The 25,788-nt window shown below is 43.3% G+C and overlaps 1 protein-coding gene across 2 annotated transcripts in view; it reads left to right on the top strand.

The window, feature by feature from the left end:
* The window catches only part of PATL2 (PAT1 homolog 2), an 837,187-nt gene extending 812,305 nt beyond the window's left edge, over positions 1 to 24,882 (top strand). For both annotated transcript variants that reach the window (XM_044086703.1, XM_044086702.1), the window contains one exon: positions 24,729 to 24,882. In XM_044086703.1, the coding sequence (XP_043942638.1) occupies positions 24,729 to 24,882 (154 nt within the window). The remainder of the gene's footprint in view (positions 1 to 24,728) is intronic.
* Positions 24,883 to 25,788: the final 906 nt, after the last annotated feature.

The following is a 25,788-nucleotide window of genomic DNA, read 5'->3' on the forward strand; positions in this document are numbered from 1 at the left end:
TACTGGAGCAGAGGGCATTATGAACCTGTTTGGTAACATGGGCCAGTTATGAATGTCCAGGATATCACCTAAATAGCAATAACCTGGCTTTAGAATAATCTTAAAATATATGATGGCTTTTGAGGGTGAAGAAGGCTTGCCTTAAGGATTAAGGTTGCAGTTAGGGTATCTGATTTAACCAGGAAAATAGTGTCATAAGGGCTGGTATGGGAGGGGGAGCAGATGAGTGAAGACCTTCAAACTATCACTACCCCGCCAAAGGTTTCAAGTAAATGGTTATTTTGGATGGAAAAACTCCAGATGTATTTATTGGTGGTTGTGAGGTTGATTGAGGAGTAACTGATAATGTTCTTTGTGTTTCACTGTTGTAATCTTAACTGATGGAATTTCCTACTGTGGAAAACCCTTGGCTGGCCCAAGTACCAGGGGAATTTTTTTCTCCACTTCCTCCTAAAGCCAATGGGCTCCTTGACCAATGTCAAGAGTATAAACGGAGTCAGCTGGCACCATGACCTCCGTTCTTATTTGCTGTCTGGGCCCCGAATCAGAGTGGTAGTCAGTGCATCAGTCGATTCACACTGGAGAAGGATACCCAGAAAATTCCAATAGTAGTAAGAGCGACGGGTCTTATAAAAAGAATCTAGAATCATACTTAGATATGTTACCAATACATGCAACTCCGTATGAATTGCAGTATCTAAGTACGATTGTAAGTCTTTTTTTTAAGACCCATTTCTACTACTACTGGAACATTCTGGGTATTCTCTCTCCACATTGCCCTTGTTTCTGCCTGCAAATCCTGGTATTTTATGGCTTTGTCTCTCTGTACATATAAGACACTAGTCACTGGGTAGAGCAATTTTAATGATCAGTGCTACTTTTGTCTTCTTTTCATGGACTAGTACATCTGTTTTTTTCACATCTCTTTTTTGAACTGTTGGTAATGAGTGATCTCGTGGTATAAACAGCATTTTCTGTATGCTGTGTAGCTCATGTTTCCAGTGTTTTTCAGCCACTTCAATACCATATTTGCTCTTGCCATCTGATTATGCCTTTCAGTATACAGTTCTTCTGCCACTAGTATATCATAACCAGCAATGAGGTGTGCAAACGATGTTCATCGTGCATACAGCTGCAGTAATCACATATGGGTTCTCTGCGGTCAGGCGGGTCCTCGGTCGGCCCAATTCCAAAGTCTTGGTCCGGCGTCGGTTGTTGTCGCCTTCTTCCCTGACGTCAGTGCGACAGGGGTATATAATTCACAGCCGACGCCATATTCTTCAGTCTTTTTTGCCGCGCGGTGCCCGAAGCAGAAGCAGTTCGCAAGTGCCGGTCGGCCAGCTCCTGAATTTACGAAAAATTGGAAACCGAAGTCTTCTTTAAAGCTAAGTACCCCGTTGGAGAAACTTTTCTTGCCTCAGACCGATGTCAGACAAAGTTAACAATTGTATTTCTTGTGGGAAGCAAATACCGCATAAGGATTTCCATTCCCTCTGCATACCTTGTTTAGGCCCAGACCACGACGTCTCGGGCTGTCGCTTTTGTGCGACTTTCAATAAACGCACTATTAAGCATCTGGCGGAGTTCGCCCATCATTATTTTGGTAAAGCCTTTGATTATAAAATGTCGTCGGATACTCAGACTACCGTTTTGTCCAAAAAACGCAAGGACAAAGACCGACACGCGAGGTCCGCAGTCTCCACCGACACCACGTGGTCCGGTGCTCAGTGAGACGCCTATGCAGTCCCTGACTACCGACGACACTTCCTTGGCGGTGTCTTCTGTACCCGAGACCACAGGTACCTCGGCCCTTACTCAGACTACAACCACCGAATCCACTGTTAGTGTTGAACCTCCTAATGGGGACAGGTCCACTTCCTCCCAGGGTGTATTTAGGCCCTCTTCTTCCTTTTCCATTAAGGCCTTTACTAAGACCAAATCAGCCATGCATCCCAAGAGGCCTGTTGCACAGGGCCCATCCCCAGGCCCCATGCCTAAAAAGCAGATGCTTAAAATGGCTGAGGATTTAATTACCCTTATCAGGGGCTCCCAGCCCCCTCCAGACAAGAGACCCAGAGTGGAGGAAGATTCCCCCTCTTCTGAACAGGGCTCCATTATCTCAGAACATTCTGATGTAGAGGAACACTCGTACTCCCCTTATGAAGATTCTGATGCAGAACAGTCAATTCCTTCTGTATCTCCCCCAGAGGATTTTTCCTTTGGGGAAACCTTGCACACCTTGAGGGAGCACTTCCATTGGGAAGGCCAAGACTTTTCCTGATTCCAAGAAAAGACTTGGGGAATTTCTTTTGTTACCTCAGCACAGACCTCTGGCTATACCTCCTGTCCTGGACATACTTTATGTTTACTCGGAGGCTTGTCTTAATCCGGATTCCCTGCCTCCTGCCCCAGTCAAACCTGATAGGTACTACAGAGTTCCTAATTCTCACCAATTTCTGTTCAAAAGCCATAATGCTGACCCTGAAACCATTTCTCAAGGCCCCAAGGGAATGAAGGCCTCTACTGCTAAGAATCCACTACCTTCCGAAAGAGAATCTAGATCCTTAGAAAGGTGGGGAAAAAAGGTATACACCTCGGCCACCCTAGCCATGAGAGCCTTAAATTGTCAGTTCCATATGCTTAAATATCCGCAGTTTCTGTTTTCACAATTAAGAAACAAAATGTCTCCGCCTGAATAACCAGATGTTCTTCATCTCACATTGCTGCAGTCCTTACACTTGGGTAGTCCGCTGTCCTCAGTCGGCCCGAATATCAAAGTATAAGGCTGACGTCGGTCAAGGCGCATTAGACTGACATCAGGACGTCAGGGTACAAATGCGCATGACCGACGTCATATCCTCAAGTCTTTTTTGCCGCATGGTCCGATGCAGAAGCAGCGTTGCAAGTGCCGTTCGGCGTTCTGAAATTTTTCGAATTCGGAGTTTCAGACCGAGCCAAAGTTGGCTAAGTACCCCGTTGGGGAATATTTTAGTTTTTTCTTGCCTCAGTGGTTTACCGGATGTCAGAAAAAGTGAATAACTGTATTTCTTGTGGGAAACAGATACCGCATAGAGATTATCATTCTTTGTGTATTCCTTATTTGGGGCCTGAGCACGACGTTGTTGGGTGTCGCTTTTGTGCTAGGTTTAATAAGCGCACTATTAAGCGAAGGTTAGATTGTGCCAGGTTAGTCTTCGGGAAGCGGTGCAATTATAACATGCCGTCGGATGCTCCGACGCCTGCTTCTACGAAGAAGCGTAAAGACAAAGCAGCTAAGCCCAGACAAGAAGAGTCGTCCGTACCGGACGCCGGTTCTTTGGAGGTGTCGGTGGAACCGGGGGTTCCGCCGGAGGTTTCTCTGGAGTCCCAGGGGGAGTCTTTGTTATTGCAGGATGTGGCCTCTCAGGAGGCAGGTCAGGCTGAAGGGGCTTCTCAGGTTACTGTACTCCCCTCCCTTCCTAGGGTGGTTAGGCCCTCTCCTGTTTCCAAGGCTTCTCCCAGAGGCAGGCCAGGTTTAGCTTCTGTTGGTGTCACTCCTAGTTCATCAGGATCTGTGCCCAAGAAGCACATGCTTAAAATGGCAGAAGATTTAATTGCTTTAATTAGAGGTTCTTTGCCCCCTCCTGATAAGAGGCCTAGGGTGGAACCAGAGTTGGAGTTTTGAGCAGGCTTCGGATGTTTCAGAGTCTTCGGCTGAAGACTTGCAGGAGTATTCTCCTTATTCTGATTCTGATGTGGATGATTCTACTCCTTCTGCTTCTCCTCCAGAGGATTTTTCTTTTTCAGAGACTCTTCATTCCATGAGGGAACATTTTAAGTGGGAAGGTCAGGACTTCTCTGATTCCAGGAAAAGGCTTAGGGAATTTGTTTTTACCCCAGCATAGGCCTTTGGCTATACCTCCTGTTCTGGATGTTGTGGAAGATGTGTTTGCAGAGGCTGCTCTTAATCCTGATTCTTTGCCTCCTGCTCCTGTTAAACCGGATAGGTATTACAGGGTGCCTGAAGCTCATAAATATCTTTTTAGAGTCCTAGGGCGGACCCAGAAACTGTTAGTCAAGGGCCTAAGGGTGTCAAGGCTTCTGTTGTAAAAAATCCGGTTCCTCCAGATAGAGGCCAGGGCTTTGGATAGATGGGGAAAGAAAGTCTATACTTCTTCCACCTTAGCTATGAGGGCTTTGAATTGCCAGTTTCACATGTTGAAATACCAAAACTATCTACTTTCTCAATTGAAGTCTAAGGTAGATGCTCTGGCGGAAGGTATTGAGTGTAAGGAATTACAGGATTTGGTACATGTTTCTGAACAGGTGGGTAAGCATTCTTTGCAATGTGGTTTTGATGTTGTACAGGCCTCGTCTAGGGTGGCTGCCACTGGGTCAGTTCTTCGCAGGCACGCCTGGCTGAGGGATCAGAATTTATCTGACCATGTTAAGACAAGGATTTTAGATGCTCCTTTACAGTCTGATGTGTTGTTTGGTTCACCTGTGGAGGCAGTCTTAAAGAAAATGGAAGACGAGGCTAAGTCTATGCAGACTGTTAAAGATTTTTTGCAGGTTCAGCCTCCGAAGTTTAGTAGGAATTGGCCTACCAAGGGGTGGACGTATCCTTCTTATGATTCCCAGTCTAGGGGTAGATCTAGACGTGGTAGGGGCAGAGCTCAGGGCGCTTTCAGGCCTAGAACAGGGAGTTCACCTGCACAGTCTTCGGGTGAGGGCAGGGGTCAGTCCTTTCGTAAACAGGCCCAATGACCTACCTTTTCAGCTGCCAGAGCCTTCTCGTCTGGCAGCACCTTTGGGAGGAAGGTTGGCACTTTTCAAGGAAAATTAGAGTTTAATTACCCAAGACAGATGGGTATTGGATATCATACACAAAGGTTACAGGTTTTGTTTCCATACCTTGCCTCCTTTCAAAGGCATGCCAGACGTTCCTCCTCAACAAAGAATAGAGGCTCACAAACAAATTTCTCTGCTACTTCAAATAGGGGCCATACAGCCGGTCCCTCTGCCAGAAGTGGGCCTAGGATTTTATTCTCGCCTGTTCCTAGTACCAAAGAAGGGGAACACGTGGAGACCAATTTTGGATTTATCTATCCTCAACACTTATCTGGACATTCCCAAGTTCAAAATGTTGACGTTACAACAGCTTTTACCTCTGCTGGGCAAAGATCACTGGATGGTAACTCTGGATCTCAAGGAGGCTTACCTTCATGTTCCTATCAGACTAAGTTGCAGGAAGTATCTGCGTTTAAGGGCTGGAACTTCTCATTATCAGTTCTCTGCATTGCCCTTTGGCTTATCTACTGAGCCCAGACTGTTTACAAAAGTTCTGGCTCCAGTGATAGCTTTCTTCAGGCTAAAAGGAATACAGATTTATCCTTATTTGGACGATTGCCTGATTCTGGCTCAAGAAAGGGACGAACTTCTTCATCATCTGCAATATGTGATAGCAGTGCTAAGATGCCTGGGGTATTCTGTGAACGAAATAAAGTCCAGTCTAGTACCCTCTCAGGACATGTGCTTTCTGGGTGTAAGACTGAATACAGCATCCCAGATGGCCTTTTTGACCCCGGACAAACAAAAGAATCTTTCCCTTTACTTCCATCAATTGTCTCATCAGTCCAGGCTGACTGCAAAGACAGTCCTTCAAGCCTTGGGGTTCATGGCATCTTGTATTCTGGTGCTTCCCAATGCCAAACTGCATATGAGGAAGCTACAATGGTATCTCAAAATGTATGGACACAGCACTGCCAGGATATGGACACTGTCATTCAGATAATACCTTGCATTCAAAAGGAATTTTGTGGTGGGCTCAGGAATGTCACCTAAACAAGGGACTCTCTGTGACCCGGCCAGAGGCGAGTCAGATTCTAACGACAGATGCCTCAGACAAAGCTTGGGGAGCTCATCTAAATGGAAAGTGGATACAAGACACGTGGCCTGCCAGACTACAACATCTACATATCAACTTGAAGGAGATGTTAGCAGTCCAATTTGCATTAATAGCTTTCAAGGATTTACTTCTTCCAGGGCAGGTGTTGATTCTAACAGACAACACAACTGTCATGTGGTACATCAACAAGCAAGGGGAACACATTCTTATCCTCTATGCAGGCAAGCAATGATTTTGTGGGAGACTGCTCTCAGTTTACAGCTACATCTTCAGGCAAGGTTTCTGCCGGGAGCACAGAACTCCTTAGCAGATGCGTTGAGCAGGCAATTATGGATCCCCACGAGTGGAAATTGGATCCTCATGTATTTCAGAAATTGACAGTGTCATGGGGAACTCCAGACATAGATCTGTTCGCTTCTCCACTAAACTACCAGCTGCCAAAGTTTTGCACAAAAAGGTTTCATCCCACAGCCTGGAAAGTGGATGCTCTTTCTTTCAATTGGAACAATCTTCATGTGTATGCCTTTCCACCTCTGCCTCTCCTCCCAAAGGTACTCCTAAAGGTCAGACAGGACAAGCCAAGGATGATTTTAATAGCTCCAGATTGGCCTCGACAGCATTGGTACCCTTTACTGAGAAGTCTGGTACGGAGCCTCCATGGCCTTTGCCTTGATTCCACACCTGCTGTCTCAGGAGAACAGTCATTTACTCAATGTCAAACTTCACTCTCTTCACCTAACAGCCTGGCATATTCTGTTTTGAACCCTGGAGGGTCTCGACTTCCACAGCAAGTTTTGAATGTTATTTTGGAAGCCAGAAGGCCTAGTACAAGGAAAGTGTATGCAGATAAATGGAAGAGATTTTTATTTTGGAGTGCAGCAAAGGAATTTGATGTTTCTGAGCCTAATTTAAGTGTGGCTCTTCAATATCTTACTGAGTTACTGGACAAAGGTTTGTCCTTCTCTTCTATTAAGGTTCATGCTGCAGCAATTTCGGCTCACTATGACTGTGACCCACCATTGTTTTCTCATCCTTTGTTCAAGCAATTTCTTAGAGGGGCAAAGAATATAAGACCCCCACGTAGAGCTCCTACTCCTGCTTGGGATCTCAATTTTGTGTTGGAGAAACTTACTCTACAACCTTTTGAGCCTGCAGCTACTGCCGAGTTGAAATATTTATCATGGAAGACTGCTTTTTTGTTGGCCATTACCTCTGCAAGAAGGGTTTCTGAATTACAGGCTTTTATGTCAGTTGAGCCTTTCTTGATTTTCCATAAGGATAGGGTATCTCTGCGTACTAATCCTTCCTTTATGCCTAAAGTGGTTTCTAGTGTGGCTTTAAACCAAACTATTCATCTGCCTACTTTTTATGCAAATCCTCAAAATAAAGGGGAAAAGATTTTGCACACTTTAGATGTACACAGGCAGTTGCGATATTATTTGAGCAGAACTAAAGGGTTCAGGCAGTCTCAGCAGTTATTTGTTTCTTTTGCTTTGAGTTCTCAGGGCAAGCCTGTGTCAAAACAAACTATTTCTAAGTGGATTGGGTTTTGCATTGCTTTCTGTTGTTCCCATCATGGTAAGGAGATTCCAGCTGGGATTAGGCCTCATTCCACTAGGGCTACTGCCACTTCGACAGCTTTTTTAAGGGGGGTGGCAACTAAGGATATTTTGGAGGCAGCTACTTGGAGTTCAGTGCATACTTTCTCTAAGCATTATCACCTTCCGCTTTACTCTAAATCTAGGGCTGGTTTTGCCACTGCTATTTTACAGGGCATTTTGGCAGCTCCTGCTGCTTTATAGTTTTGCCATCCTCCCTTACCTCTGCTTTGGGATTCTACCCAAGTGTAAGGACTGCAGCAATGTGAGATGAAGAACATAGTACAGTTTTGTACCTACCATAAATGTAGATGTTCGAAGATCCACATTGCTGCAGTCCAATTTACCCTCCCTCCTTCACCTCTGTAGGTAGAGGCGGTTGTGTGGGTTGGGTTGTAAATATTGTATTTATTGTATATATTGTACATTTTGTTAGTACAAGGGTGGTTGGTTGGTTGTTTGCTGTCTTTTGGTTTTGACCTTTCTTTTGGGGTCTTCTGACATCTGGGGCAAGAAAAGACTGAGGATATGACGTCGGTCATGCGCATTTGTACCCTGACGTCCTGATGTCAGTCTAATGCGCCTTGACCGACGTCAGCCTTATACTTTGATATTCGGGCCGACCGAGGACAGCGGACTACCCAAGTGTAAGGACTGCAGCAATGTGGATCTTCGAACATCTACATTTATGGTAGGTACAAAACTGTACTATTTAAAGGAATTGCAGGATATGATGCATAGTGCAGAACAAGTGGGTAAACACACCTCACAATGTGGCTATGATGCCTTAGAGGCCTCAAGTAGAGCTGCTGTTACAGGATCAGTTATTCGTAGACATGCCTGGCTTGGGGAACAAAGCTTGCCTGATCATGTTAAAGCTAAACTGCTAGATGCTCCTTTACAAAAGGATGTGTTATTTGGTACTAATGCTGAGGAGATACTACGAAAAATGGAAGAAAAAGCTAAATCTATGCAAACTGTCAAGGCCTTTCTACAAGTACAGTCACCATGTTTTAGCAGAAATTGGCCTTCTAAAAACTGGTCCTTTCCAGCCACGGACAAGCCCCAAGGAGGTAGATACAGGCGCACAAGGGGCAGAGGACAATCTCAAGGATCATATAGAGGCAGACAATGGCAAACTCCAGCACCATGAGGTGGCGAAGACAGTGCACAACAATACAGAAAGCAAACCCAATGACTTCCTCCTTTTCCTGCCCAGCAATTCCCAGCTGGCAGCTCCCCTGGGAGGAAAGCTGGCACTATTTACAAGAAACTGGCATATTATCACAACAGACAAATGGATCCCGGACATTATAAACCGAGGCTACAGATTTCATTTTCACACTCTTCCAAAAATGAGAGGCATGGCAAACCTGCCACACAATCAAAGGGCAGAGGCGCAAATACAAATTTCAAAACTCATGGAAATGAAAGCTATTCAAGAGGTTCCTACTCACGAACAAGGTCAAGGTTTTTATTCCAGATTTTTTCTGGTACCAAGAAAAGGAACCGACTGGAGACCCATTTTGGACTTATCCATCCTAAATACATTTCTACTCGTACCAAAATTCAAGATGCTCACATTACAGCAGCATCTTCCCATGCTGGGCAAGGAGTTTTGGCTGGTAACATTGGACCTCAAGGAGGCATACCTGCATGTCCCAATCAGACAAAGCTGCAGAAGATACCTCAGATTTCTTGCAGGTTCAATCCACTATCAATTCTCTGCATTGCCCTTTGGCTTATCTACTGCACCCAGAGTATTCACGAAATGCCTGGCATCAGTAATTGCATACTGCAGACTTCAAGGGATGCAAATTTACCCTTATTTGGACGACTGCCTGATCCAAGCGGACAGCAAGCACACATTTCTGGAACATCTGGCTTATGCAACACGGTTACTGAATTCTCTGGGATACACAATCAACAAAGAGAAATCCAGGCTAACACCATCTCAGAAAATAACTTTCCTGGGTGCCAGCTTGGACACAACCCAGATGGCCTATCTTACGCCAGAAAAACAGGGGCAACTAACTCAGTACTTCAAAACATTAACAAATTGTACCAGGCTTACTGCAAGGAAAATCCTGCAGGCTCTGGGTTTCATGGCATCTTGCATTCTGTTAATCCCATGTGCAAAGTTGCATATGAGGAAACTTCAGTGGTACCTAAAAAACCTATGGTCTCAACACAGCCACAGCTTGGAAACAATAATACCAATAATTCCCTGTTTGCAAAAGGAATTTCTATGGTGGGCCCAAGCACACAGGCCTCCCATTCTGCAAGCCTCAAGCAAATCAAGTCATCACAACAGACGCCTCAGATTACGCCTGGGGGGGGCGCACATGACAGACAGGTGCATTCAGGGCAAATGGCCCCAAAAGGAAAAGCACCTTCACATCAATCAAAAAGAAATGCTAGCAGTGATAAATGCAATTACAGCTTTCAAGGACCTCCTGCATCCAGGACAATTGCTTATAAGAACAGACAACACCACAGTAATGTGGTACATAAACAAACAAGGAGGAACACATTCATATCCCCTGTGCAGACTAGCCATGACACTTTGGAACTTGGCTCTGGAATGGCAAATCGAACTTCAAGCACAGTACTTGCCAGGTTTGGAAAACATGCTGGCAGACAATCTAAGCAGAAATATGACAGATCCACATGAATGGAAGTTGCATCCACAGGTGTTTAAAAAGATAATCCAAGCGTGGGGAAGGCCAGACATAGATCTCTTCGCCTCCCACAGGAATCAACTGGAAAAGTTTTGTTCAAGGACCTTTCATCCAAAGGCCTGGAGGGTGGACGCCCTTTCATTCAGTTGGACAGCATGGACAGTTTACGCTTTCCCACCTCTGCCTCTTCTGCCCAAGGTGCTCTTGAAAGCAAGAGCAGACAGACCGAAGATGATACTGATTGCTGCAGACTGGCTAAGACAGCACTGGTACCCACTCCTAAGGAGCCTAACACATACTCCTCCCTGGCCACTACCTCTAATGCCTCTTCTGCTGACTCAGCACAGCTACAAAACTCTTCACAGTCAGCTGAAAACACTCAATCTCACTGCATGGAAAATTCCTTAACACCACAACAGACCCTACTCACCAAAGAGGTGCAGGATGTCATTCTGGAGGCCAGGAGGCCATCTACTAGGAAGACTTACTCCGCAAAATGGAAACGGTTTTGCTCTTGGAATGAGAAAAAAGGCCAGGACCCTAGAAAACTGAATTTGCCTCAGGTATTACAGTATCTAGCTGAGCTGCTGAACAGTGGACTTTCATTTTCTTCCATAAAAATCCATGCCTCAGCCATTTATGCAGAATTCAGTACGGATCCACCTTTATTCTCTCACCCACTTTTAAGACAATTCCTCAGAGGGGCTACGAATATAAGACCCCCAAGGAAACAACCAGTGCCAGCCTGGGATCTTAATTACGTTCTAGAAAAATTAACATTGCCTCCCTTTGAGCCAGCTGCCTCAACAGATTTGCAATATTTGTCCTGGAAAACAGCTTTCCTTCTGGCCATTACCTCAGCTTGTAGGGTTTCGGAACTACAAGCCCTCATGGCTGTACAGCCCTTTCTCATCTTCCATCAGGACAGGGTCTCCCTTCGAACCAACTCGTCATTTATGCCTAAAGTGGTATCCAGGGTAGCTTTAAATCAAGCCATACACTTACCTACCTTCTACCCCAATCCTCAAAACAAAGGGGAAAAGCTGCTACATTCCTTAGACATCCATAGACAGCTACGTTATTATTTGGACAAGAACAAAGCCTTTCAGGAAATCTGAACAACTTTGTGTCCTATGCTGTAGGAGCTCAAGGAAAGCCTGTTAACAAACAGACTTTTTCAAAATGGATAGGCCACTGCATACGATTCTCTTACTCCTATCATGGGAAACCTGTCCCTGTGGGCATCAGACCCCACTCCAACAGGGCCACAGCTACCTCTACAGCCTTCCTCAGAGGAGTTCCTACCAAAGATATTTTGGAGGCAGTCACTTGGAGTTCTGTACATACCTTCACAAGACACTACCACCTGCCTTTATATTCCAAAACTAGAGCAGGCTTTGCTACTGCTGTGTTGCAGGGCATTCTGGCCCATCCCAGTTCCACCTAGTGCCTACCACCCTGTGCGTAGCTTTGGGACTCTACCCATATGTGATTACTGCAGCTGTATGCACGATGAACATAGTACAGTTTTGTACATACCATAAATGTAGATGTTCGAGTGCTAATACAGCTGCAGTACAGGTTTCTCTCCCTCCTTCCCCTCTAGGTAAAGGATTAGTGGCCAACTCCTCCTCATACATCCTATTTTGGGTTATCCTCCTATGGTATAACATTGCATTGCTTGTGTGTGTGTGTGTGTGTATATATATATATATATATATATATATATATATATATATATATATATATAGCCATATAATTTATGTATTGCCTTCCTTTTGGGGGCACCTGACATCTGGGGCAAGAAAGACTGAAGAACATGGCGTCGGCTGTGACTTGTATACCCCTGTCACACTGACGTCGGGAAGAAGGCGACAACAACCGACGCCGGACCAAGACTTTGGAATTCGGCCGACCGAGGACCCGCCTGACTGCAGAGAACCCATATGTGATTACTGCAGCTGTATTGGCACTCGAACATCTACTTTTATGGTAGGTACAAAACTGTACTTTTCCAATTCTGTTTTAGAAAACCTGCATTAGCCTGTTTCTCTCACATGCTCAATGGACTTTGTAAACCAATGTGTACTTAGCCGCAGTATCTTGGCCCTGCAATATTAACATTTTGTCTTTTGACTTAAATTCACCTCTCCTTAACCATTCCTGCGTTCAATCCTGATCAGCATAAGGGTGTTCAAAGTGTTTTCTATACTTGCAGCTATATTTATGCGTTCTCCACATTTCTTGCCTTCTCCTCTGATCTTCCTTATTTTATGTTTTTTGGCACATTCAGTTGCCTGATTTTCGTCTACTTCTGGTTTGATTTCCATTCCTGCTTGACACCAATATGCCCCTGCTAAACTAAGCAGGGAAGTCATGTTAGACTTGTTCTCCTCACGTTTCAAAAAGTTCACTATGTTTGGGTGTTGAGTTCAGAAGATATGCATGTAGTCCCATGATATTGTCGATCTGTACATGTAATATGTAATCAGTTTCGAGGAGGCCCATCCCTCCTTCAGAATGGGGGATATATAGTCTTGGTATGCACTGCATTTTATAAAACATTTGAGCATGAAGCATCCTTGTTTTCCTGTCCAACACCTTTTGGGGCCAGTCAGTCACTCCACAACTGTAAGTTAAAACAAGAAGAGCAAACTGGTTTACAGCTTGGACTTTGTTCCTAGATGTCAACGCTGTTTCAGTATTAATTTTAATCTTCTAAAAAATATTACGTATTAAATTTTATTCACATTTGTTCATGTTCTGTTGTTCATGCTTCAATTCCCAAATATTTATACACACCTCCTTGCTCAAGTTTTTGTCACATTCTTGTTTCAAACTGATGTTTTCTTGGTGCTGCAACTTTTGTGCTTTAAAGGTTGCTTTTGCACATTTATCAAGACCAAATGACATTCTTATATCATCTGAAAAAGTTTTGACAAATTGTAGTTGTGCTTTGTTCCTCATCTGATGAGCTATAGTTTTAAATCATCGATAAAGAAAAGATGTAAAGTCTTTACACTTTGGCTTTCTAGGAGCCAAATTATAACCATGACCTAATCTGTTAAGCAGATAGCTTAATGGGTTGAGAGCAAGGCAAAATACAGTGGTGACATTAATCCTGGAATATCCCTCTGGATTTTTATGCCTGGAATAATAATTTGTCTTTTATCATGGCTTAACTGAAAGTGGTTTGCCACTGTTTCGTGGTCACTCTAATATTTCAGTTTAGAGTGTATCTTACACATTTTTAAGCACTTTTTTATCCATGAATGTGGGATACTATCCGGTTCTTTTTTTGTAGTCCATCCATGAGATACTTAGATTCTTCCCCTTCTTAGTTCTGCACTGTGACGAACAACAAGTGATCCTTTGTTCTTTCTTTTATTGCCCTTTTGTTTTACTGCCATAATTGAGTTTTCTAAATGACTATAAACTCTGTCAGCATCAATTCCAGTGTGTAGTTTATATGTTATAAGAAGGCACGTTATTGGTCTATAATTTTTAGGGTAGCTTGCATTTCACGGTTACATAGGAGCATTGTTTTTCCTGTTAGCCAGGTTGGTGCCTGTTCGGGGTACGTATATAAATAGTTTGTACTCGTGGTAAATCTTCGTACAAAGTTGTTAATACTTTTAACCAGAAGTTAGGTACTGTACCTGGGCCTGGGGGTTTCCTGTGAGGCTTTTCTTAACATTGTTTCAATCTCTCTGGCTGTTACTTCATCCCATTTCATATCCTGTACCTTTAAACTTCTTATTCTTTCTTTTACTTCTTCTATCCATTTAGCATCTTTGTTCCAAAGGATCATAGATATTTCTCCAAAATGTATCCATTTCTTATTTTTTGGTGGTCTTTCAATTTCTTTTACCTTGTTTTTCAATTCTCTATAAAACATTTTGGGTCATCAATAAATTGCTTATTTTGCACTTTTTCTTTATTTTATTTATTGATTTATTTAGTATGTGTTTACTGGGAAAGTCCAACTTGGAACGAACCAATTTTCAGCGGAGGCCTGGGTAGAAGTGCTCCAGACGTATGTGTTTGTAATGTGGGATGAAACCGGAGCACCCAGAGGAAACCCACATGAACGTAGAGAGAACATGCAGACTCCACACAGAAGGCACTCCAGTCGAGAATCTGACCGAAGAACCTCTTGCTGTGAGGTGACACCGCAAACCACTGCGCTGTCCTAAATCTGTGTATCTTCTAAGTTTTTCTGCCTTTGCTGATATTTTTAGTTTGTTTGTGATAGTGCGCGTTAAGTCCTAGTCCGTTATTAATACTGCTCATTGCTTTGATCACGTCTATCTTTGAGTATTTTTGTTGATCTGTTTCCTCTTCTGTACTCGTCATGTCTTAATTACTGTAGTTTACTCTATTCGATACTTCCATGATGGTATTCGATTTCTCCCCTTCCTTTCCCTTACTACCCTGTGTTCTTGTGGTAGAATTTTATTTGTTGTTAATTTAGTTGCACAGCAATGTATCCTGTTTACTTTTGTTATTACATGGATCTGTCCAGACAGTCTTAATTACCATGTTCATTTGTATTATCAGACTTCAAACTTTTGGGTTTTATTGACCTTCTGCAGTCTATTTCTTTCATTGATCTTAATATCTCTATCTAACTCTATTAAATCAAGCAACTCTTCTCTAAGTTCAGTTTCTTCTAAATTAAGGGCACATTTTTTTTTCCATTTCCTGCGGACATTCTATAGAAAGTTCTATAACATCTTCCTGTGACACATTCTCTTCAAGTTCATCCTATCATCCTTTGCTCTGTCATATGGAAACTCACTTGGCCTATCAGTCCTCAACATTGACTGCATCAGAGTTGCCACAGTTTCCTGTTCTTTCCCTTGCTGTCCAGCTTCAAGTGAATGTTTATACTGGTTTTCTGTAGAAGCCTTCAAAAATGTCTTCATATGGCAACTGTCCAGTTGCTTCCTGTTCACAGGTTTCTCCTCAGTTCAGATGTCTATTGCTCTATCTGCTGTGGTGCTTTGGGTTAGATTTTCTAGACTGAATCCTTCCCTTCCCAGGTACTCCATAACCCCAGTTTCTATTTCTTTACCTTCTCCGTTACTAATCTCCGTTTTTACTTTTCCTCTTTGTTTTCTTATTTTTGTATTTTAAAGTTTGGAATGTCCAGATTCCTTTGCCTATATTTCTCTTCAAATATCTTTGGTGCTGCTCTTTGTATTGATTAGTTTTGCTTTCTCCTTTGCATAAATATTACACCATATTAAATCTTTCTTCCCCATGTCCATATTTCTTCTGAGATCTCCTGATCTTCCTGTTTCCCCTTACTTTGGGGACTTGTTCCATCATGCTGTAATGTAAGCTGTTACACCTTCTACACCAAATCCTTCAATTCACAGGCATTCCATGCCTTCTATTTTCTCAACTTCTACTTTACTAATCATCTTTTCTGTATTCCCTTTTTGTGATATTTTTTTATTGTGAAATTTTCCATGTCTGGATACCTTTGCCTGTATTTCTCCTTGAATATCTTTGGGGGCTGCCTTTTTTGTGTTGATTTGGCCTTCGACTTTGCATAGATGTAGCACCATATCACATCTTTCTTTCCCATTTCCATATTTCTTTACTTTTCAAAAATCTGTAGGTTTTGCTTATATTTTCACACTTCCTCAGATGCTTCTTTTTCCAAGCAGATCAACGTTTCTTTTGTCTATGTTTTTCACAAATCTGTTACACTTTTATTTGAAGCTTCTGACAGGTTTTTCTTGTGGAAGTATTTTTCTTTCCTTTAGTTGCTCAATAAATCTTTTTGTACATCTTGTCTGGAAATTCTGGGCTTTTTGCATATTAATAATACATAATCTCTTTCTTAACAGTCCACTCTGTTGTCTTTATGGCTGTTCTTTGGCCTATCAGTTTTTGTGATTTTTGTGGACTTCTACTTCCTTCTGCAATAGGGCAGCCATCCCTCCCCCTGGGCCTGACTTGGTGGCCCCATTGTAGGAATGTTCCCATATTTTGAGGATTCTACACTGTCATTTTTTCCATGCCTGGTACCAGTGTGCCTACCAGGATTGGGCACTTTTTTATCCTGGGTCTTGTGCACCCAGCTCTCTTTTTTTTTATTTTTTTACCTACTTCTGTCCATGATATATGCTATATAAAATAGTTTATATATCAGTGTCATCTTGGTGAGATTTTGTGAGGAGTGTCCACCTCGTGAGGGTGATCAGCGACTTGAGGTAGAGTCCATTTTCAGCAATACTGCTGTCCTTTGCTTGGTGACTTGTCTCTCCATTCGGATATTCCAGGGTGACTCTGTCACAGTTGCTCTTTTGCCTTGCCCTTCACCCGTTAAGCTTCTTCTGTGTTGCTTGACTAATGTTAGAGAAAATTAACTGTCTCTGTGACAATCAGATACCACACCAGGAGCTTCACTCTTTTGTGTAACTTGATTGTGCCCAGAACATGGTGTACCTGTTGGTTCTGTGCTTGGTTTAACAGTAGGAAAATACCACAGTATGTGGTACATAAATGAGTGGGTGGGGAGTCTCTCCCTGTTTGTCATCTAGCTATGGCCCTTTGGCAAATGGAAAACTCCATGTCTGTATCTTATGGCATAGTACCTTACCAGGAGAAGCCCCTGAGTTGGCATATCACTTAAGCAGGACCCTGTCAGACCCTCATGTGGAAACTGCATCAGGAGTTCTTTCTCAGCAGAGACCATGAATGGAGTGTGCCAGAGATGGACCTTTTTGCCACCAAAGAAAATGCTTACTTGAAAAAGTTTTGCTGAAGAACCAAAGAAGGTTAGCTTATAAGACGGATTTCTTCTTGGTCCCTTAGACAGGCTTATTCTATGCCTTCCCTCAGTTTCCTTGCTTCCCAGGGTATTGCTGAAGATAAGTGAAGAAGGGCCAAGGCTCATTCCAATAGCCCCATATTGGCCAGGCAGCACTGGTGTCCTCTAATGCTCAGTCTAAGCAACAAGGAGCCATGGGACCTGCCCCAATGAGTGGGCCTGTTAACACAGAACAAAGGCACCTTTATACACCCCTAACCTGAACACACTGAAACTAAGCTGAAATATTTCGACTCCCTAGAGGGGGGCACCCCTCAACAAATAGGTACTGGACATTCTAAAAGACACCAGGATTCCTAGCACAAGAGAAGCTTACTCTGCCAAATGGAAGAGATACACTGTATGGCACAGACAAAAAGGATAGAGCCCTTTTCAAGCTCAGATGCCACTAATTATTTCATACTTATCAGGACTTTACAAAGGGCTTTGATTCCTGTATTTAAAAACTCCTGCTTCAGCAATTTCAGTTCATCTACCTACTCAACCCTGTCTTCTCCCATTCTCTAATGAAGCAGTTCCTGAGAGGGGTTATCCATGTTAGACCTCCTGAGCAAACCACCTTTTCCTCTGTGGGATCTTGGTTTCAGTCTGGAGAAACTCACCCCTTCACCTTTCCAGCTGCCTCTGCAGACATCAAATTCCTGACCTGGAAGACTACCTCCCTGCTAGCTATTACTTCGGCTAGAAGGATTTGGAAGCTTCCGGCCCTTGTGTGTGGAACCTTTCATCACTTTTTACCCTGAATGAGTCCCTTGGCACCCAAGCCTTTCTTTATGCCTAAAGTGGTTACAGAGATCTCTCTAAACCAGACAATTCACTTGCCTACCTTTCCTAACCTTCAAAACAAGGAGGAAAGAATCCTCTGCATGTGCATAGGAACTGTTACTATTTGGATAGAGCAAAGAATGACAGGAAGTCTTGCCAGCTTTTTTGTGGTCTTTGCCTGTAACTCTTGAGGCCGTTTTTTTAAATGATTACAAATGGATCTTCTGCATCTTATTTTGCTACAGCCATTGTAGAAAGAAGCCTGCAGACCCTGCGAGGTCACACAGCACAAGGGCTACTACTGCATCTACTGCCTTTATTAAAGGAGTAGCCACTAAGACGTTTTGGAAGCTGCTACTTGATCGTCTGTTCATACCTTCACCAAGCATTATCACCTTCCAATCTTCAAGTCCAGCGCAGGGTTTGCCACTGCCATCTTGCAGGGCATGCTTTCAGCTTTGGGAATCATGGCATCAGTTATGACTGCAACATTTATACACAACTGAACTGTGCTGTGTGTGTTTATTACCATAAATGCAGATGTTTGGGTGTATGCAGTGTTGGGGTATTCTTTCCCTCCCTCCTTCCCCTCTTGTCCCTTGGGATTTGGGTATTTTTATTTATTTTTTTATTTATTTTTTATTTATCATTTGTTGACCTGGAAAGTCCGACTAGGTTCCACAGAGCCTGTTTTCGGCGGAGGCCCGGGGAGAAATACTCCAGATGCATGTCTTTGGAATTTCGACTTCCAGGTCGTTCCCTCATCTTCTGTACGTACATTCCGAGATTGGGCCCTTGACCTGTTAGAGGGCTCCTAGCTGTTGGGGGCACGAAAGTACTGGCTGACTTCCTTTATACCCACATGCCCTGATGTTAGGGCATCCGCTGGCTTCAGGAGGATGAAAGTCTGCTGTGGTCAGGCTAGCCAAGGGCTTCCACAGTGGGAAATCCCATCAGTTAATGACCGCAACAGTGAATATCCTTGAACATCAACATTTATGTTGAGTGTACACAACTGTACTTTTAATAGCAAGGGTATCCGGCTTGATAAGTAACTTTTCAACGTTAAACAGATCGGGGCATAGATGGAGGGGCCTGTATGTATGACACTGATGTGGGAGGCTTTATGAAAATATCCCATAGTTCTAGATTGGTATCTTGCAAGGTTTGATTTGAGATGATGGGGATCCTGATAAATATGCATGCAGCCCCCCCCACCCACCAAGTTCCCAGTGGTTCTAAGTGTATGGTGCAGCACATGTTTAAGGCGGACTGCTCTTTCTGAAATTATGCCTAACCATGCAGGTGGGGCTTACCTCGCCCATGAAAACATCCCTAAACTCAAAAATAAATAAAATTTTGCTTCTTGCATTCAGCAGAGCAGTGATAGTTTGAATTTGAGTATGAAGGTGGGCATACTTGAAAATTAAATTTTTCTCACAAAAGGCACCATGGGGGAAGCAACATTCCAGGCACTTATGTACAAGCTATGTGACAAAAGCTGAAGGCCCATCCCTAGCAAAGCAGCGTTTGACCATCTTATTCCAGGGATACCTACATGGAATCTCCCGTGAATGATGCTAGTTAAAGCCAGGGATACCTACACTGAATCCCCCATGAATGATGCTAGTTAAAGCCAATCGTAACCTTTTTATGGGCTGTGGTATCAGCCTTGCTGATGCTGAACATTAGTGGTCTGAGCTAAGCTGTGTCTTGCATTGGGTAGAATGTGTAAGGTTATTCAACCCCCATTGGTGACCAGTTCATACTTGTATTTAAGGATGGTGAGTGGTCCTGAGGGCCCTTGTAATGTCCCTGGTCCTAGACCAGACTGTAATCCTCTCCTTGCAGTGTTAGTTTGCCACCTGCCTGGGTAGGTAACTGCACTTCACAGGATGAGTTAGAAACATGTAGGTGTAAGTGTATGCGAGTCCTTCACTATGTGCCTTAACTATACTGAGTGCTAATGGACTCAACATGTGAGGTAAGAGCAAGTTGACTTCATAATAGGCATTTAGTTAGTTATGGTTACCAATAGGGTTGAAATGGAGTGTTTAATTAGTGGACAGTGGTAACAGAACTGGGTGGTAGGAGAAATGGCGTAGGAGTTATTCTGAAGGAAAAGTATGCTAAGAGTGTTTTGGAGGTGAAAGGAGCGTCGGATAGAGTGGTGTTTATGAAGCTGGAAATTGATGGTGTAATGATGAATGTTAGTGCGTATGCTCCACAAGTTGGGTGTGCAATGGATGAGAAAGAAAAATTTTGGAGTGAATTGAATGAATTGGTGATGACTGTACCCAAGGGTGAGAGAGTGGTGACTGGAGCAGATTTCAATGGGCATGTTGGTGAAGGGAACAGAGGGGATGAGGAAGTGATGTGTAGGTATGGTGTTAAAGGAATGCAGAAGGCCAGATGGTAGTGGATTTTGCGAAAAGGATGGACATGGCTGTGGTGAATATGTATTTTAACAAGAGGGAGGAGCATAGGATGACATACAAGAGTGGAGGAAGATGCACACAGGTGGATTATATCTTATGTAGGAGGGCCAGTTTGAAGGAGATTGGAGACTGTAAAGTGGTGACCAGAGAAAGTGTCGTTAGGCAGCATAGGATAGTGGTTTGTAGGATGACGTTGGTTATCAAGAAGAGGAGGAGGAGTGTGAGGGCAGCACCAAGGATCAAATGGTGGAAATTGAAAAAGGGTAATTGTGAGGTAGAGTTCAGGGATGAGTTAAAGCAGGCACTGAGTGGCAGTGAAGAGTTACCAAATAACTGGGTAACTACAGCAGAGCTAGTAAGGGAGACTGCTAGAAAGGCGCTTGGTATCACATCTGGACAGAGGAAGGACGACAAGGAGACATGGTGGTGGAATGAGGAAGTACAGGAGAGTATACAGACAAAGAGTTTGGCAAAGAAGTGGGATTGTCAGAGAGATGAAGAAAGTAGACAGGGAGATGAGGTGCATGGCAAAGAGAGAGGTGGCGAAGGCTAAGGATAAGGCATATGAAGAGTTGTATGAAAGGTTGGACACTAAGGAGGGAGAAAAGGACCTGTACCGATTGGCTAGACAGGGGGACCGAGCTAGGAAAGATGTGTAGCAGGTAAAGGTGATAAAGGATAATGAGGGAAACATACTCACAAGCGAGGAGAGTGTGTTGAGGAGATGGAAAGAGTACTTTGAGGGGTTGATGAATGAAGAGAATGAGAGGGGAGAGAAGGTTGGATGATGTAGGGATAGTGAATCATGAAGTACAATGGATTAGCAAGGAGGAAGTAAGGACAGCTATGAAGAGAATGAAGAATGGAAAGGTTGTTGGCCCAGATGACATACCTGTGGAAGCATGGAGGTGTTTAGGTGAAATGGCAGTGGAGTTTTTAACCAGATTGTTTAATGAAATCTTGGAAAGTGAGAGGCTGCCTGAGGAATGGAGAAAGTGTTTTGTTACCGATTTTTAAGACTAAGGGTGATGTGCAGAGCTGTAGTAACTAAAGAGGGATAAAATTAATCAGTCACAGCATGAAGTTATGGGAAAGAGTAGTGGAAGCAAGGTTAAGAAGGGACGTGATGATTAGTGATCAGCAGTATGGTTTCATGCCAGGAAAGAGCACTACAGATGTGATCTTTGCTCAGAGTGTTGATGGAGAAGTACAGAGAATGTCGGAAGGAGTTGCATTGTGTTTTTGTAGACTTAGAGAAAACATATGGCAGGGTGCCTAGAGAGGAGTTGTGGTATTGTATGAGGAAGTCAGGAGTGTCAGAAAAGTATGTAAGAGTGGTACAGGATTTGTACGAGGGTAGTGTGACCGCGGTGAGGTCTGTGGTGGGAGTGACGGATGCGTTTAAGGTGGAAGTGGGGTTGCATCAAGGATCAGCTCTGAGCCCTTTCTTATTTGCAATGGTGATGGACAGGTTGACAGACGAGATCAGACAAGAGTCCCCGTGGACTATGATGTTTGCAGATGACATTGTGATCTGTAGTGAGAGTAGGGAACAGGTGGAGGAGACCCTGGAGAGGTGGAGATATGCTCTAGAGAGAAGAGGAATGAAGGTCAGCGGGGCTAAGACAGAATATATGTGTGTGAATGAGAGGGAGGATAGAGGAATGGTGAGGATGCAAGGAGTAGAGGTGGCGAAGGTGGATGAGTTTAAATACTTGGGGTCAGTAGTTCAAAGTAACGGTGAGTGCGGAAGAGAGGTGAAGAAGAGAGTACAGGCAGGATGGAGTGGGTGGAGAAGAGTGTCAGGAGTGATTTGTGACAGACGAATACCAGTAAGAGTGAAAGGGAAGGTCTACAAGAGGGTAGTGAGACAAGCTATGTTATATGGGTTGGAGACAGTGGCACTGACAGAAAGGCAGGAGTTTCAGCTGAATGTGGCAGAATTAAAGATGTTAAGATTTGCACTGGGTGTGACGGGGATGGACAGGATTAGGAATAAGTATATTAGAGGGTCAGCCCAGGTTGGAAGGTTTGGAGACTAAGCCAGAGGCACGATTATGTTGGTTTGGACATGTGCTGAGGAGGAATGCAGAGTATATTGGGAAAAAGATGCTAAGGATGAAGCTGCCAGCTAACAGGAAAAGAGGGAGGCCTAAGATAAGGTTTATGGATGTGGTGAGAGAGGACATGCAGGTGGTTGGTGTGACAGAGCAAGATGCAGAGGACAGGAAGAAATGGAAACGGGTGATCTGCTGTGGTGACCCCTAACGGGAACAGCCGAAAGAAGATGATGATAACAGAACTGGGTGGTGAAGGAATAGTTAAAATTAGTTGAGGAGGAGCTGGAGGATGTTGTGCCAAGAACTTGTTGCAATGTAGCTGGGTTGTAAAATTACCGCACGGAGTAGAGCAGCAGTACAGTAGAAGATGGTCTTAGTGTGCAAAAACAGTTCGAGTAATACAGTCCAATGCTAGCAAAATCTGCAAAAAGGAGTAGAAGAAAATTCTGGCAGTTCAGCCATGTGGTGCAAATGCTTTATATTCTGTATTACGTGATCAGGTGCATGTGTACTGTCATGTCAGTACTTTAAGTGGCATTTCCTCTCGAGGCATTAAGAGGCACCATTAAGTTACTGTTGGAACTGCATTCAGCAGCATGCCAGAGTAATCCAAAATCCAGTAGTTAATCATAGATGTTAGAATGGTAAACAAGCACAGTACACACGGCACTCTTCCTAAAATATTAAACCTGTCCTTGCTGCATGTACTTGAGTTAAGAGGTTTGTGCAAGAGATGATCCTATCCTTACTGTATAGGTGTTGGTCTTGCAAAATAATGGAGGATTTGTGTTACTGAGGAGACCGTACTTGATAGCTGATTGCTTTGGGACTGCAGTAGCATTTATACAGTGAACGTTAGGGGTTGAGGTTGTTTGTTGAACTGGCTACAGACAGCTGCTTGGTCCACGTCAATCAAAAAAGGTGAGAAGCTGTGCAACCATCCATACGTAAAAATTTGCATGGTCAAGGTCAGGTCGAATTCCATTTCCTCTCGGTCATCTGGAATTAAGCTACACTCTTGTTCGGTTCAGTCCAAAAGCATGATGTCCTTCACACAGGTTTGAGGTCAGGACTGTTACTTTTTTACTTGCATGTGGATAATGAATTGTACAGCAGGAGTGGTCTTTGTAATGAACTTGGTACATTGGATAATGAATTGTACAGCAGCAGTGGTCTTTGTAATGAACTTGGTACATTGGATAATGAATTGTACAGCAGCAGTGGTCTTTGTAATGAAAGTGGTACATTGGATAATGAATTGTACAGCAGCAGTGGTCTTTGTAATGAACGTGGTACATTGGATAATGAATTGTACAGCAGGAGTGGTCTTTGTAATGAACGTGGTACATTGGATAATGAATTGTACCGCAGCAGTGGTCTTTGTAATGAACGTGGTACATTGGATAATGAATTGTACAGCAGCAGTGGTCTTTGTAATGAAAGTGGTACATTGGATAATGAATTGTACAGCAGCCGTGGTCTTTGTAATGAACGTGGTACATTGGATAATGAATTGTACAGCAGCAGGGGTCTTTGTAATGAACGTGGTGCACTCTATAATGAATTGTACAGCAGCAGTGGTCTTTGTAATGAACGTGGTACATTTTTCAAAGATTCAGCCACCTGTATTGGAATAGAAGCGCTACAGTAAGAACTGCCACCTGTCTTTGCCCCATTTCATCCTAATATGCTGCTTGATCCTTGGTGGAGATAAACATAACTGGTTTGTACATAGTTTGATGTGTGATTGGGTATAGGGGCTTGCTTCTTTCATACTTTAGAAATCTATTGTGGCATATACTGTAGGTGTTGGTGTATTAGATTATAGTAATGGCTAAGAACCTACTGTAGTTATTGTGGGATCCATGCGTACACTGCAGCTTCTTGCTCCTAAAAGGACAGATGTTGCTGCAGGCTTTCCTTCCATCTGCAGCTGAGCGGCCTTACTGTTGGAGTGGACAAAGTGTCTAACACTGATGCAGGTATAGTCAGTGGTATCCACTCACAGCTAATACCTATGAACCAGTTTTGTTGCAGCAGTGTTCTATAACCTGAATGCATGGTTACGGTGAGTGCATCACACAGCTGTACTGTACACTGTCTTCTCTCTCCTGATAATATGGCACTGATGTGATAAGCCCATCTGTGTGGCTAGAGGTTGGGGGCATATCAGGTGTTCTGTGGTACCCTTTAATTCTTGTGAATATATTTGGTGTGGGACCAGATTTTGCATGTCTTGCACTGCAAACGTTTTGCAATTTTTATATGGCAAGTTTATCTTCAGCCACTGAAATGAGTGCAGCTATACTAAGTGCAGAGTTCCACGATACTACAATGTCTGTTTCCAGAGTGCAGGTTCTTCTTCAGATTGATTTAGGTTTATTCACAGCATTTAAGGTATGTTTACTATCTATCTTGTTTGCTGCTTCTGAGTTTTTAATTTGTTTTCTAGGACAGACATCATATTCCTCGTTGCTAAAGAACTTTCACAGCTTTCTAAGGATTGCATGGTAGAACCACTGTGCCTTCCCAGCAACCTGCTGTCCCTCTTCTGTCGTTATCTGGACAAGCAGACTGTCCATAAATTGGAAGACAAAATGGAGTAAGTATCTGTTAACGTTCGGATTTTTCTCATTCATTTATTCATTTAACATTTGTTTACCCAAAAAGTACGACTTGGAACGATCAATTTTCAGCGGATACCCAGGGAGAAATGCTCCACACGCATGTCTTTGTAATGTGGGAGGAAACTAGAGCACCTGGAAGAAACCCACATGAATGCAGGAGGGACATGCAGATTTTGCACAGAAGGCACCCCAGCTGAGAATCGTACCGGAGAACTTCTTGCTGTGAGACGATAATGCAAACTGCTGCACCACTGCACCGTCCTCATGGATTATGAATTTAAGCTTTCCGCATCTGGTGCCCATTGCATGTTAGGCTGCATGGGTGTAGGTTTAGTGTAGCAAATGTGGATTATGGAGCTTTGAGCTTGGTCACTATGAACAGTTTTGAAAAGGAGACCTAAAAGCTTGCTGCAAGCACTTTATCTGTATGGTGAGAAAAAAATAAATATACTGCTTAAGGGCTGCAGTTTGTTCTACTTTTAATTTGCATGCAATAAAAGTGATTCTCTCGTAGTTTATTTTTGCATTCAGCACTATACTGTTTTTTTTTGTTTGTTTTATTATGCCGTACTAAGTTAGTTTTGAGTATTTAAATCCCTCCACAACCTAATACTTTTCAGAAAACATGCATGACTGCTAAGAGCAGTGTTCCTCCACATATAGAACTTTATCAGATGGTTATGATGATCTTTGTAGTCAGTGTTGCAGTGCTGGTTCTTGGGTCTATTTGCCATGCAGAAGGCCATGACTGGCCCGACTTATCTCTAGCTGACAGACATCCGAAGACCGATTAGACATTAGGGTCTAAGAAGTACATTTGTCAGTGCCCATCTTCAGTTCTTTTTAGCCTTGCTATCTGATGCACTTCTCCATTGTCAGATGCTC

The sequence above is a fragment of the Protopterus annectens genome, chromosome 10.part0 (assembly GCF_019279795.1).
Source record: "Protopterus annectens isolate FY-2018-M chromosome 10.part0, PAN1.0, whole genome shotgun sequence".
NCBI lineage: Eukaryota > Metazoa > Chordata > Ceratodontiformes > Protopteridae > Protopterus > Protopterus annectens.